This window comes from Rhyacophila brunnea, unplaced genomic scaffold, assembly GCF_057557595.1.
Source record: "Rhyacophila brunnea isolate RB1 unplaced genomic scaffold, BYU_Rbru_1.0 scaffold_17, whole genome shotgun sequence".
NCBI lineage: Eukaryota > Metazoa > Arthropoda > Insecta > Trichoptera > Rhyacophilidae > Rhyacophila > Rhyacophila brunnea.
This window is the reverse complement of record NW_028232827.1, coordinates 22,151,738-22,167,419: the sequence shown is the minus strand read 5'-3', so window position 1 is coordinate 22,167,419 and position 15,682 is coordinate 22,151,738. Positions and strand designations below refer to the sequence as shown.

The 15,682-nt window shown below is 34.8% G+C and overlaps 1 protein-coding gene across 5 annotated transcripts in view; it reads left to right on the top strand.

The window, feature by feature from the left end:
* Positions 1-15,682, top strand: part of LOC147073836 (rho guanine nucleotide exchange factor 10-like protein) — a 532,434-nt gene that overhangs the window by 300,909 nt on the left and 215,843 nt on the right. For 2 of the 5 annotated variants that reach the window (XM_085944726.1, XM_085944725.1), the window contains exon 2: positions 15,176-15,492. The exons of the other annotated variants lie outside the window; for them this stretch is intronic. In XM_085944726.1, coding sequence (XP_085800852.1) covers positions 15,453-15,492 — 40 coding nt within the window. In that variant the 5' untranslated portion in view covers positions 15,176-15,452. The remainder of the gene's footprint in view (positions 1-15,175; positions 15,493-15,682) is intronic. 5 annotated transcript variants of the gene reach the window in all.

The window sequence follows — 15,682 nt, the reverse complement described above, 5'->3', positions numbered from 1 at the left end:
TTCACTCAGGGCTCCCAATTTACACAGGTGGGTAGAGGTACTTGATTTCTTTTGTACTTTTCTCAGATATCTTTTGGTCTGAGGATGTTATTAAGAACACGAGGCTTTTCTCAATATGAAGAAATAAATATACCTACGGACACCATTGCTTTCCGTGATGAATAATCTACTTATGGAGGTCTCATTGGCGAGGGGTGGAGATAAGCTTTTAAGATTCGACGTACGTAGTGAATTTATAATTTATTATTTACTATGGCTTGGATTAGGTAGGGTTTAATTGAATTTTAAAAACACTATCTACACATTCAGTAAAAATTAGTATTAACACGATACATCAGTGAAACGGAAAATAATTTTCAACTATAGGCGCGACGAAATTTTGGACTCGCTGGCATTCGGAGAGAGAACGTCGAGCTGGGAACACGTCAATTTGTTTCGTGATGGCGTCGGGGGTATTAATTCTTAAATCGTGTGAAAATGACTAAAAACGTTACCCACTTACTTCAAAAAGAAAACATGTCAATGAATATATTATTATTGTTACTAATAGAACATACGTTAAAGTGCCCACCACCACCCGTCATATATGCACAGCCGTGGATATGCACGGCCGCTTTCTATGACGCTTTAAACGTGTCTGAAAGAAGTGATTATAAGTGCTCATTCCGTCCCGAGACGGAGCCGCACGGGACTGATGCTGCAACCATGCACCGTAGTGCTTAAAGAAGAAAGTTAAGAAAGATTTTTTTTTTTATTTTGGACTGGCTCTGCTGTCCGCTGACGCTAAGCTCTTTGTGTACCCGCATACTGAGTGTCACGAATTTAAATGGATGAGTCTACAGAAGAGTCGGGATTATCCCGCTCCCCATACGACGCTGCAAATTTCTCGAATGCCGCAAAGTTGGCCTCGTTTGCTATCAGATCTCCATGACCAATTGGGCCCGTGTGAGGACGGACCCTGGCAAACAGCTCCGCTCGTTCGAGTTCCATAAGCGGGCAATCCCAGAGGATGTGTTCAACATCTTTAAACAGACTTATTTAGTCTTTGCAGACTTTATTAATTAAATGGACGCTTGTTGGATTTATATGACAAATTATATTTCGTTGGGCATGCGTCATTTGCACCCGCGACCCGCAATCTGCGCATCGCCTAGCCACGATCTTTTTAGACCATGCCTCAACTGAGGTATAGCCTTAAGTATTTTACCAGAGCCGACTTCGAAACATATTCAGAGCATAGACATGATAATATTATCAATTTCATTATTTACATCCTAACCTAACAATCGTCTTTTTCGTCTTGGTCGTTCCTTGATGACTGAGGATCGTGACCACCTTGAAATTCCGTAATTTTTTGAGCGACCAAGACTCTCCACCCTTCTCGATCCTTTGCTTCTTTTATGGCAGAATGAAGGCTGTCCCCAAAAAGCACCTTCACTTGGTTGCTCCAACGCGCCGACCCTCTTCCTCTGCTTTATCTTCCCCGGAGGCTACCAAAAACACGCATTTGTATTATATCACTGGGCAACTTGCGATTACAATTTCATTGGGAGTAACCAATCGGAATTTCACGCGAAGAATAATGTCTGGTTTAAACCAACATACAACTACTGACCAAAGCTAACAATATAGAATATCAAATTTATTGATAAAACGTTTGAACTCATTTTCAATATGACAACTATTCTAATATAAGTTATCGGTACTATTTATTATGTTTAAATTTAGAATGTTCGATTATTAAACATTCGAAATTGCCTTTTCAATAATCGGTTAATTACATAATATTGAGGTATTTTTCCATTATTCACAACTTGATGCAATATACAGGCAGAGATCAGCTGTGGATGTTTATTACTGTTAATTTTTTAGCCATAATAATAATACCTACATAGTCCAACGTCCAACTATGTACTTACCACAGGTACCAGCTATCTAACTTTTGCGTAAATTCAAGCGATTCATTGTTGACACAATCGAGGGATTGACCTCGCAGTATTTACGGAACGTATCCGTCGTCAGAGGTGTGTACTGGCTCGTGTCTGCTGCCATTACTCGCTCGTCGTATTTGTTTATCTCCAGTCGCGAATTTCCGGAGGCTTTTAGCCGAGTCGCCGCCAAGTTGAGTAGCGTCAACGAATTTGCACCAGCTAGGCCGAGAGCCATTCCGATAATTCCGTCCATTATTCCAATTAACGCGTCGCTTGTTTATTGAGCGGCCTGTTTCAGTCACCTCTCCCCTTGCGTCCTGTCATTCAACCCGGTCAGGTCCGAATCATGGTACACTTCCCCGTATTTTGTTAAGGCCATGCATTAGTTGAGGCACGGTCTAAAAAGATCGTTGCTAGGCGATGCGCGGATTGCGGGTGGCGGGTGAAAATGACGCCTGTCAAACGAAATATTATTTGTCATAAATCCAACATACGTCCATTTTATGTTCTGTTTATTGTTCTATTAGTAACAATAATAATATATTCATTGACATGTTTTCTTTTTAAAGTAAATGGGTAACGTTTTTAGTCATCTTTACACGATTTTAGAATTAATTGACCCGTCGCCATCACGCAGCAAAGTGACGTGTTCCTGGGTCAACATTCTCTCACTGAATGGCAGCGAGTCCAAAATTTCGTCGCGCGTACAGTTGAAAATTATTTGGCGTTTCACTGATGCATCACCTTAAGCCTAGTCCAAACCAATATAATATTCACATGTTATGCTTCCAATAGTACTACAAGGATTGCTCCTCAATTGATAATTCCAGTACCTCCCATCCTTGTAATTCTGTAAGTAATAATTTTGTAGAGAAACTGCTAGTTTATTTTATTGTTACCTCAGAGAACCTCCGGGAAACCATATAGTAATTAAGGCTATACTTCAGCTGGGGCACGGTCTAAATCTAAAACGATCGTGACTACGCAACACGAAGATTGTACAAATGACGCGTGCAGAACAAAACATAATTTGTCATAAAAAGTCAACATGCGTCCATTTAATGTTATGTTTATTGTTCTATTACTAATAATAGTAATATATTCATTGACATGTTTTCTTTTTCAAGTAAATGGGTAACGTTTTTAATCATCTTCACACGATTTAAGAATTAATTACCCCGTCGCCATCACAAAACAAATTGACGTGTTCACAACTCGACGTTCGCTCTCCGACTGCCAGCGGCTCAGCCAGTCCAAAATTTCGTCGCACCTATAGTTGAAAATTATTTGCCGTTTCACTGAAGTACCGTCTTAATGTACTTACAAAAATTTATAATAAATTAAAAAAAAAAAAAACTTATAAAATAGATCGAATGGTACGTTTTGTTCATAGTAAATTATGACATTAATAAGTAGATATCCATTTGTCATCTACGATATAATATAATAATATGTAGGTAGGTACATTACTTATGTTTATGTGACGACATAAATAAACCCACGTCATACATTTACATTTGGATGTAGTTCTTTCCATAACACGCATACCTACCGATAAATTAATGATAGGTACAAACCTCGTTACGCAATAATGTGAAAAGTATTTCTACACTTAGCTTTTAATTACCGGCGCCAAAACACGACGCCCAATAAGCGACGCCCGAGTTGTGACGTCTAAATTAATTAACACTCGAGTATTTTTTTCAGTTTCATTTCGTACTCGGATGAGTCCATATTATATTATTGTTTTCTACTGTATTATATACACGTCGACCATTTCCATTTGGCCAAGCTCTGTGTAATACAAAGTGCTGAATGCGCCGCTAAGAAGTTTCGGTCTGTCTGTATTGTACATTGTTTTTTATTGCGTTATATTAATTTCCATCCGAATCGCTTCCCGTTTCAAAACATGACAGTAATACTAGGTTACATGGTACTGAAATGAAAATGTCAGTGGTAGAAAACACCCTTCAGGCGTGCCAATTATTCCTAATTATTTACTTATCTACGACATAGATAAATACATACTTACATGTTACACATATATTTACTATAGTCGTTAATAAGAATTAGTCGGCCGTTTTGAAGATGGGTTCCTAGCTCGAAACAGCTGTCAACAAAAACTCATATAAAGCAGAATTAACAAAAAAAGTTTCAAAATCATTATAATAAATCGCCAAAACCCTACATAATAGAATACGCCGAATATGAATGTTTTACATATTAGTGATTAGATATCTAATAATATATTAGGTGGGGTTTTTTTTATAAACACTTTAACTACTTATTCATAATTTGTCTTTTTATTGTGATGTAGGTTTTACCTACTTTATTGTATCAATTATATAAGTTAGAATTTACTGTATTCGTTGTCGTGTGTATTTGCCATTGGTGAGTGTGCATAGTGCAAATGGAAAAGTACAAAACTTAATTAATAACTAAATTAACTTATAATTTAAATTCAAATTCCATCAAGTACCCTCGGTCGACAGTATTTACATCATAATAGAGTTGAACCACGTAAACGCCAGTTCAATTAATAAATACATGCATATGTATTTATATATTGCTATTCCAACAGCGCATGTTTCAATAGCACCCTGTAGCCCGTAGATCGCTCTTAAAACATTGCTGCATGACGTAGTATTGCTTGTTTACTAATGGCTGTACGCTGACAATCCTGGGCAATCCTTTTAGTTTTCCACTCCGTGCTATTTCCGTGACTAGTTCCAACTTCTGTGTTTATCAGTTTTGAGTCAATGAAGATTTAATTGCAGATAACAAAGATTTTATCGTACATAGATATCAGAAATGCAGTACGCAGGATGTTTTTGTCCGTGATAATACGTAAATGCACCGTTTAAAGATTATTTCTTTCACAAGATAAAATTACTTTGATACATCGGCTTGACTGACATCTTTCCAATACTATGTATCTTCGAGTAACGTCTTTTTTAAATGTTTTCTTACTTTTTCCAATAGTTCGAAAGTCCCGATTCGCCATCGCTGTCAACTGTCAATTGATTTTTGACTGATTTCAATACACGCCTACCTAATTGAACGGGCCGTTGTTTTAAATGTCGTATCCGATGTTTCTTAATATCTATTTAACTTTATTCCACGCAACGTATGGAACTTACGCTATACATTTTGTAATATAATCAACTAATTATAGCAAGGTACATACTCGTTGCTACATAATATATTATTGTACAAATAAAAATAGATCCAAATATTTACAATATGGGATGTAGAGAAAATAACTTTCCATTCGTTGAAAATATTCATAAAACCAATTTATTGCGCGTAATTATTTTCTGTGAGTATGATATAGCATGGATAAAGACCTCTGCAAGGTGATTCCTTCATCCCTCTCGGTTTCGTGTATTGTACTGCGTTTCCACGTACCTACTTCAGCGACATAATAATATATTCTATAAACAACATTTTTGCAATAATTTAGCTATTATTTTCAGTTTGCTTTTTTCGACATTTTTGGTCCAGATGGATCATAAGTAAAGATGTACAATAGAACGTGTTTTGTGTCAATATTATTTGTTCGTTGTTCGCAAATATACATTATATCGCAAACAATATATTGATTGATTAATAATCATAATATATACTGTTTTTAATTTAATTATTTGACAGTTGTTTTGAGTCAATGTGTCAAAAACATCTAACCCCCCCGTAGTATGATCAGTAACATGAATTATTTTTTGATAACAAGATATATATATATTTACCGTGAAATGGGGTGAGATTAGACCAATATATAGATACCTATTTTAAAAAATTCTGTGGTACCTACCTACCAAATTAATGTTGTAAGCCTCATATGTTGTATATATATTTAGGATTATATTAATATCATGGTCATGTTTTTCCATGAAAACACTGCATTTGTATAGTAATGGATTCCTTAGAATCGATACTCTTCTATTTATATGATATCGATACTAGGTTTCAATACGTTTTCTTTCAATATGACATCCCTAGATATACCTAGTAACTATGCTACTATAGAATAACTAAGTATGCATACCTACTTAATCTTATGTCATGGACGAAACGTTTTTAATTTAATTTGGTCGGGTGAAGCGATGTCAATTAATTATAGAAAGCGTCATCTCTCGTATGAGCGATCTACAAATTTAATCTACTTGATAATACGAAGACTGGTTGTTGGAGGGAAGTAAGTAAACAATTTATAACCGAAAAGAACAGTACGTAGTTGGACAGTGTAACCGTATAATATATTGACAATTTTAGAACGAAAATGTCGTTCTCATTGATTAATGTGCTACATTTGTTGCATTATGAAATAATAATCATTTGCCACAAACAGTTCACATCGTATTCCAATTATAAGCAATATCGGCACTACGATTGAAATTCGCAATTTCGCGTCGTGACCTGACTACTTATTAGTTTGGCATTGGAGTAATTATTAATAAACAGAAATCATAAGTTGTATGAGTGTTATGACACACGGATCTAAACCACATACGGTTTCAGTCTATGGATGGCCTCTTAATATGTGTCATTCAGATGAGTACCCTGAAATTTTGACATAAACATAAAGATTGAGAATCACTGCTCAATGTTATCACCCGCATGAAATCCGCCGCCCATTTTTAAAACATGCGCAAACTAGATAAATAAAGCCACCGCATTAGGTGCTTATTATTTGCATTAATCCAAAATAATATGTATCTGAAATTGAAATGTATTTTTTCGTACCTAGCGTTTTAATGCGATTATTTTTATGATACTCGTACCTACGGAAATATACCTTCCTTATAGTGATGTTATAAAGAAAAAAAATCAATACCTGTTGTCGGTATCGTATTGATACAAAACTATCGAAACTGTGTAATATTATAAAAATGCAATATTTTCTTGAAAAACAATAATCATGACGTACCAAATTTACATAGTGCACTATACAACAAAATTTCAGCCAAAAACAATAATTAGGTAAAAAATAAAATAAAAAAAGCATTGGTCTAATCTCACCCCATTTCACGGGACATATTTACTTCGTTATGCACAGGAAACTCTGAAATAATGGAAACTGAAATACCTAACGGGTGTGGAGTAATAGACAACCGATCTCGAGTGTGGAAGAATATGTGATAAACTTAAACACGTATCAACAATACGCTTGTCCGTCGTTCCGACAACTGTTCTCAGTTTATGCACTGACGCTCATTCAATATTGGTTATATTTGAAGGTAGCAACACACATTATTGCACGTATAGGACAATCATACATTCAAAACCCTGCGTCAAAATGTAGTGTATTGGAGTATAGCTTAACGGAATTCTATTTATTAATCTGTTCTGTTGCTATCCATTAAAAAATAGTACGTGTTACTAACCACTCTGCGGAAGGGGGGGGGGGGGGGTGAATGTTTCTTTTTCTATGCCTCACGTTATTACTGTGTCAGTATCTGACAGATTTTTAACGACACCAGTTAAATGTAGAGCGAAGCTTTACTAAAATCGCTGAAATAGCGATAATATGTCACCGTAGGTTTATTTTTTTTAAATATGTTAATCAATCGATAGTGCCTAGTAATTTCAGTTTAAAGTCGCATGATATAATTATTGTATGTGCGGCCTGTCGATCATGGTCTCATAGAGCGAGAAAACTCACTGAAGGTAAATGATCGTTGACTCAAAACAACTACTGTCAAATTATTAACTTCAAAATAAAGTAGGTACTTATTGCGATTATAATATATTATTTACGTTATCATTAGATATATTTATTCGAGGATAAATAAACAAAAATATACTTATCTATATCACTTACAATAGACACTAAAATTATGTAAATATATTAATCCATTGTCATCGTCAATCAGCATTTAAAATATTCCAAGTATTGAAAATGTATAGATACTTCTTTGTTGGCCCAGCCCAGCCCTACTTATATCTGCAAATGATAGTAATTTAGTGAAGTGTTAACAAGTCAAAGACCCCATTAAGGTATTCTCGCTATATAGAGATTCATCCCGACCTTCGCTCAATTTGAAAGCTTTTCGCAATTACATGCCTTCGCGTTCTTCAAATACCAATAAAACAACGTTTATTTACGTAAATTAGTATCTAATATATTTGTATATCTGTCCGTGCCGACATTCACAGTTTTTTTGACCATGTCCGATCGTAATAAAATCAAATGGGCCTTCACGGAGTGCAGGTTTATATTAACAGATTTGTGTTAGAACGAGAAATGGATGTTAGCCACTTGCCCAATCTATCAGGTCCATACTCTGACTCCATAACAAAGTGGTTAAAAATAGCTGTCGTTTCCTAATGTCATCGTCGTCACCGTCATTCAGGTTGATCCACTACTGAATGAAAGCTTCTCTTGTTCTTCTCATTCATAGTTATTCGCTCCCACGTATATCCATCGAATTTTATGAGTTCATCCAACTAGCTGGTTTTTGGGCATCCCTGTTGAATTTCAGTGCCCCTTGGGCACCACTGTATGACGGCATTTGTCCAGCGGTTGTCCACTCGCTGAGCGACATTACCATTTCACCTGCTTATCGACATCTATCACATCGCTTACCCTTGGTTTATTTGGTTGTCTTTTCGCGTTATGCCTTTCTATATCTCTTTGCGTTAGTATTCGTAATTTTTGTGTTTTTGTTCTCCTGATGTCATACTTAATGAAAATTAATTTACTATAATAATCATAAGGTAATCTTGTAAATCTACACTCTACACCAGGGGTAGTCAAGCTGGTCCCTACCTTTCATAGTGGGCGGGAGGGTTATAAAAACATTTCTATTATGTTTTCATAAAATTCCCAGATATCCAGTATTCAGTTTCGCAGCATCAGCCTCAGGGATCTCTTTAATAATTTAATTAATTAAATGTAATTTCATCAGACTTCATGCTTCTATGTATGCAAAGTATTGATACAGCAAGTTGTTTTATAAAGATTTATTCTGCCAAACTTAGCGAAAGTCTGACATAAAGTATTTGGTAAGTAATTATTATTAGGTATATGCTTTAACTTCTCTTGCTGTAACTCTGCTTTATAAATTTTATGAAGTAAAGTTATTTCCCTACTTTTATATATTACCATTACTGTGGAGCCGGTGGGTGGTTAGAAAATTTTACTTCTAACAGAGATACAGACGTGGGCGGTAGGTATAAAAAGGTTGACTACCCCTGTTCTACACTGTGTTTTCTCTAGTATTCGGAACCGATATTTCGGACCCGTTGTAGATATGATTAAAAATTATTGTCGAGGGATAAACGGTGAGAAGATCCCGTGTCGGCAATATTAGATGGACACAGCGTGATAACCAAAAAGATATTGCCAAAGAATGATAAATTATTGAGCTCTTGTAATGCATTCGACACGAAGTGAACTTTGAACGCATCGATCCGATGCATTTATTTAATACCGTAAATCCTCGTGATACACAATAAACGCACCAGCAAGGCTTTCAGTAAGAAGTGTGACCGCATTAAAACTCAAAACCCGAATCTATTTTTGCACATATAGGTACAATGATAATAATATGTCTATAATATAATCTTATACCGAATTAACAAACTTAACTTGATCGCATGAAATTAATTCCCGTGATGAATCTGTGTGCACGGTCAATAATTTTCCCCACTGCGAAGCTCTGTGATAAACAAACGTATTACACTCCAAGATCCGTTCATACTCTCTGGCTAACGATGTTTTAACTTGTGGCAATTAAGTAGTTTTGAGGTTATGCAATAGTCGTACATTCGGCAGCTATTTTACACATGCCACGGTAGCAAAAATGCCAACACGTATCGTATGGGATTTTCCGGATATATTAATAGGTCAACAATAGATATCCCGATTTAACAAAACATGAACACTTTGTAGATAGAATCCAAAGTATGTTTTTACCATTTTCATTTGTTAAAATATCTAGAGCCGATGTCCAAGTCCAATCAGTCGATCGCGGGATCGATTTTTCTCGATCGTACCTTAAGCCGTGTCCATATTGGCAGCAAGTTGCTGTTAACCTCATTAAATTTCAATTCAATATTATTTGGTCAAACAAATTTTGATAATTATCGTGAAATTTAATGAGGTTACCAGCAACTTGCTGCCAGTGTGGACACGGCATTAGGCTCATAAGAATTGAGTCGCGAAAATGTGTACATGCAGTTTTAATAATATTATAATACTGAGATTTTTAAGGGAAGCATCAATCATTCCCATTTTTATTTCCTTAGCCAGCTTACGTCAAAATCATATTCAAATTAACCGTGACTAAGTCTGTGTGACGTGGTCGTATCGCTGATTCGTATTTTATCGCTCACGACCCGCCACAGGAGTGACAGCAAAAGAATAATAATATGTAAATCCACGTACTAAACTGAGGTAGGTATAGTTTACCCTTTCTTGTATTATTGTATGAGTCGTTCTGAATTCAAAGGCGTGTGATATGTACGAGTTTGAATCGTTGGGTTGAGTTTAATGGAATCGCGTTTGGACCTGTAATGTCGGCATTATGCACTCTGTGGCAGAGGTCGCAACCCGGCCATCTCATAATAAACAGCTGCTCGTAAATTTTCGCTTTGTGAAGGAGCCGGTTTGAGCTTCGTTCACACGGACTGATGAAAGACGTGGGCGGCAGGTATGTATCAGATTCCATACCGCGAGTCAATTAGATTGTTCCATATTTACCTGTTGTACTTATTTGAAGTGAACGTATAATTCGCATGGTGGCCGGGCTATCTTAAATATGATCTCGGTAGTTTCATCAATCATTTATATGAGCTGTGTAGTCTGTAAGGATGTATCTCGAAAGAAAAAGTATCAATCAGTATATCGGTGTCGATACCAAAGAATCTAAGCATCGGTCAAATCTATCGATACTTCTTTGACATCCCTAGTTGTGGTAACATGGTGATCAGAAAAACTAGGGTCACATTCAAGCAGGCGGTGTCATGCGCAACACACCTGTCGGCGAAGTTCGAACGAGATGTGCGTATAGTCGTCGCAATGTGCGGAATGCTTTATTCTCGTTTCATCCGCAGCGAATATTATCGCACCTTACAAACCCACCTCTTTCAGTCTACAATGGTCGCGAGATTTTGTATCGTGTGATAACATTCACTGTGTGTGAAACATGGGTTAGAATGGTTAGATAGTCAATTTAACGGCACCATCTCGTTTCTAGACCTTGCAGATTATATAAAGATAATTAGATACATAACATACTCGTGACGCGTGGTCCATAGATGCTGAGTATCCCCCGAAAGGAGGGGTACATTTGATAATAAAATACTTTATATTAATATTTTTAGAATGAGAGCTACCACGCTACAAAACCATAGACCATATCGGTCGCCTACCAATATTCAATTAGTTACAACATCATAAAAACTAGATACCTATTACTATGTAATAAATAGTAGACATGTATAATATATGCACTTTATTAACAGAACCCCTACTTGCAAAGGTCACCGCACGCCACTGATACTTATATAGTACCTACTGTGCAGTTTAATATTTATTATTCTTGTGTCTTATCAATCATTTCGAGTGCATTGTACAATGAATAATCTGCAGTAGGTTAGTTGATACATTTATTACTTATTTATGTTCGGCGTACGAGTAACTGCATTTTTTCTCGGAAGTCCAGCGCGATCGTCACCAGCGACTCACGTGTATGACCACAGTATGAGGAATGAAAACCGGAAAACATTTACTGTGGAGGGAAAAAATCCTGCCAAGCAAAGCCATAGCTGTCAACCAACGGGTATTTTTAAATACCAATGTTTAGGTACTCATATACGTAGGTATTCCCAACATAATAATGCGTTATCGGTAACGACATGACCGTGGTGCGTCGTCCGCTGATTGGACCGCATTATACTTTTACGGGTCGATCAAAATCAATCCTGAAGATGCCGAAAGATAAAATCCGAGTTGTAAAAACTCAAATGGAATAGTACAAGACTCAAATCAATTAGAATTTATACATAATTTGAATTTAACCTTCCCTTTACGATGCTAATAAATTCCGTTCGTTCTGGTGATGTCACCTTGAGCTACGTACTAGAGTTGATGTAATATTACAGTAGATAAAAGAAAATAACATATTTTGCCAACATACATACGTCTGGTTTTGTTTCCATTACAAAACGATCAAACCTAATTATATTCATTTGAGTATTTCCATAGATTCATAACAAGTTATACCTTACATTATAATATTGTTTCTCTTTGTCGCATAATCCTTTATATCCATCTCTTTTGTTCGTAATTAAATGCGACGTTGTGTATGCAATGTGATTTTATAATTTATGACAGGTAAATAATATCTGATGGATATATATCAATTATATTATTATTTACTGTATAATGCTATCGATTTTGAAAATAATAATATGTTAATTAGATGTAATATTGATGATTCTAGGGATAGCCAAAATATGATGATGACGAAGTGCATATTAACTAAAATATTTTCAGTTTAATGAACTGGGTAACATAAGATGACATTGCAGTAACGGGAGTATTAATGATGTTGTGAATTATTCGTTGAATAAAAAATAAGTAGTTTATTATAATTGAATAGAATACGCTTACTTTCTTCCCCGGAATATCATAATCAATCAAATATAAAGTAGGTTTATTATTCAGAATTATTATTCAATATGTTCATAATCATATTAGAATTTATGTTAGATAATATTATTACTTGTTAAGTATCTGTATTCAATAGAAAGTGAGCTAAATACGACGGAAGCCGGCACAACAATATCCTCTTCTAATAATCGCAATTTCCACTCGTTGGATAACCTAAAAAGCCCCTGGTTATTCGCCGTAGACCTCCATAACTTCCTTGGGTTTTGTATTGATCATTCATTTATTTTACTCGATGGTTGTAATCAGCATTGCCAACTAAGCGTCTTTCTTACCAGATATAGCATTTTTACATTTTCATCTAGCTTCCAAAATCGTATCTGTCGTATTATATAGCGTTAAAATCTCACAAAAAAGCTACCATAAACACCATATTTTCCCGAAAATCAACATGCTGACCTAACTTAACAATACAATACAAACTCCAGCGGTATGTAAATCATACATATTATAATATTACCATTGAAAAGATAATTATGCGCTTTTTATGCTTTTATTCGTGTATAGCAAGAGCTACATATTATTAAAAAAAATGATTTGTGAATGAAAATTCCAGTAAACATTTGAGTAAGTATTGTATTAAACAAAATACGTCATGTAGATTTAGATAGGTACATGCTCTTTTCTGAGATCTATAAATAATACATATTATTTGGGATTGCAACACGCACATAGTTTCTTATTCCGGGTATTAGAATGCAGTTTTTTTTTTTAATTGGCTGAGATTTCGCGCCCTAATAATAAATACATATAGGTAAGTGCACATTTGAATCATATTATACGATTTCTATTATTTTTTCTCTTCTTAAATAATCTGTTTCATTTTTTCTTACTCTAAAACGTAAGTAGATTGGTTCTTTACTAGAGAAGTTTATTTGAGTATAACTGGTGAATGCTTCCCTATGAAAAGAATAAAATATCATATATATTGTATACTTTTATACGTGTATAGTTAGTTGTACACGGTTAATTTTTAATAAAAAAATCAATTAGGTACACCTAGGCTCGATTCTAATACTTATATTATTACATGATCATAAATAACTATTGATTAGGTACTTACGAATATCATCTACTGTAAAACCTATGTACGCATATGACTCTCAGAAACGGATTAAGTTGTATCTGTTATCAACTATTAGATTAGAAAGTGAGTCTAATAACAATAACTAATAAGGTATCCGTTGCGAAAAAAACCTTTGTACATTTGCAATCATACACACAATAGATTCATAACGTAACAACTAATGACTCTGATGACTTTAATCTAAACTTGATGAGATAAATTAATACTACCATAGACAATCTGTGCATTTATATAAGACGAAAAAGAAAACAACTACACTCTAATCAAGTTTTGAGTATGTGTATGATTACTCAATCATTGATAGATAAGTGTTAATTACTATGGTATTTTTTATCTATGTTTATTGATGGAATAACCACAGGTAACTAAACTTGTGCATTTATAATTAAATTATTAGTGGAGGTGTAACCTAACCAGTTTTCACTACAGTAGACAGTGTGACTGCTTCGTAATCAGCCACCTATATCACCTGTATTTGCAATAATTTATGCTCACCAGGTGACATCATTTGCATCCTTTTTATCATAACAACAATCACACTTCATTACTGATTCCACACGCCACTTATAATTTTGTCCATACATAAATAAATTATATTCACTAGCTGTGTCATTGCATGTTTTATAACGTTGTATATGCAATATAAAATAAAACATACTCGTGGTATATCTAAAGCCGTCATATCTAAAGAAAAACTATCGATACCTGGTATTTATAGGTATCTAACACTGTTCTATTCTAGGCGATTATTTAAATCCTACATTTTAAGACAAATCGATTAAAGGCATTATAAAGTTAAAAAATTAACACAGCGCCAGTATTTATACGATTATTTTGTTAGAAATTCAGATTTATTTTGTATGACCGTCGGGTCACGTGACCTCAGCCCTGTCTACCGAAATGTATACAGTACGGTAGGATCGAAAGGTCAAGCCTAAAACTTTTGCACATAATATTATTGTCTATGAATGCAGCTTAGTCCAAAATAATTAATAATAAGATACTTTAAAAACAATCTAAAAACAATTAGATTATTAAAAAAAAAGTTTTGTTCAATGGTTTTTGGTGTGTATAAAATGTTTAGGAAAATACATTTTTTAATATTCGTCTCAAGTACTTAGGGACATCTAAATTGGCCGGTTACTACCGAGCGTTTTCTCACTTTAGTGGTAGCATTGAGAAGTGCAACCGGTCGCTGTCAAAATACGTAATATGTATGTCGTACACAGAATTGAAGCATCAAGCAGAATTTCAATCGAAATTCATGTGTATAAATTAATGTATCTCCCATTTTTTCAAATAAATGTTATATCTCAAATAATTGCTAGCTACCTTTTTAATACGTTCAAGTTACCGTTTCGATGAACAGCTGATCGATTGAAAATTCATTCGGATTTAATAATTTCTATCATTTTTCATAGTGTTTTCATACGAACTACATCTAACCACAAATATTTCAACGGATTTTAATTTACTTTTCAGGTATTCAATACTGGATACAGTTTAAATTGCATCATAACAACAAACTCTAATACAAAAAGTGTCATTGTCATTACAAAAACAGTGTATCAAAAAACCTTATGAACAACACTTGACTTGTGTTTTTTAGTTTGTTAAACTGTGCAAAAATAACAATGAAGCAAGACAGTACCAAAATGTCCCCTGGGAACTTATACACAGATGTTTCATCATTTATACAAACCTGAATCGTGCAGAAGGATTTTGTTTTTTGTACTAGCTGCGAATCATCAGCCGACAGATGTATCTCGTCGACAAGCTCGCCAATAATCTTCGATTCGGTAAGTCTCAATTCGATGATGGATTTAACCTGCTTTGGCTAATCTAATCGATGCTTGGTTCTTTCCCTCTTGGTGTTCTTCTCAGTAAAAACTCCGTTTCAGTCAATTCCACGTTCTTCCTTTCTACTTACTTATTATACTTTAATATTATTCTTGATAACAAACAGTTCTAACTTCAAATTTAGACTGG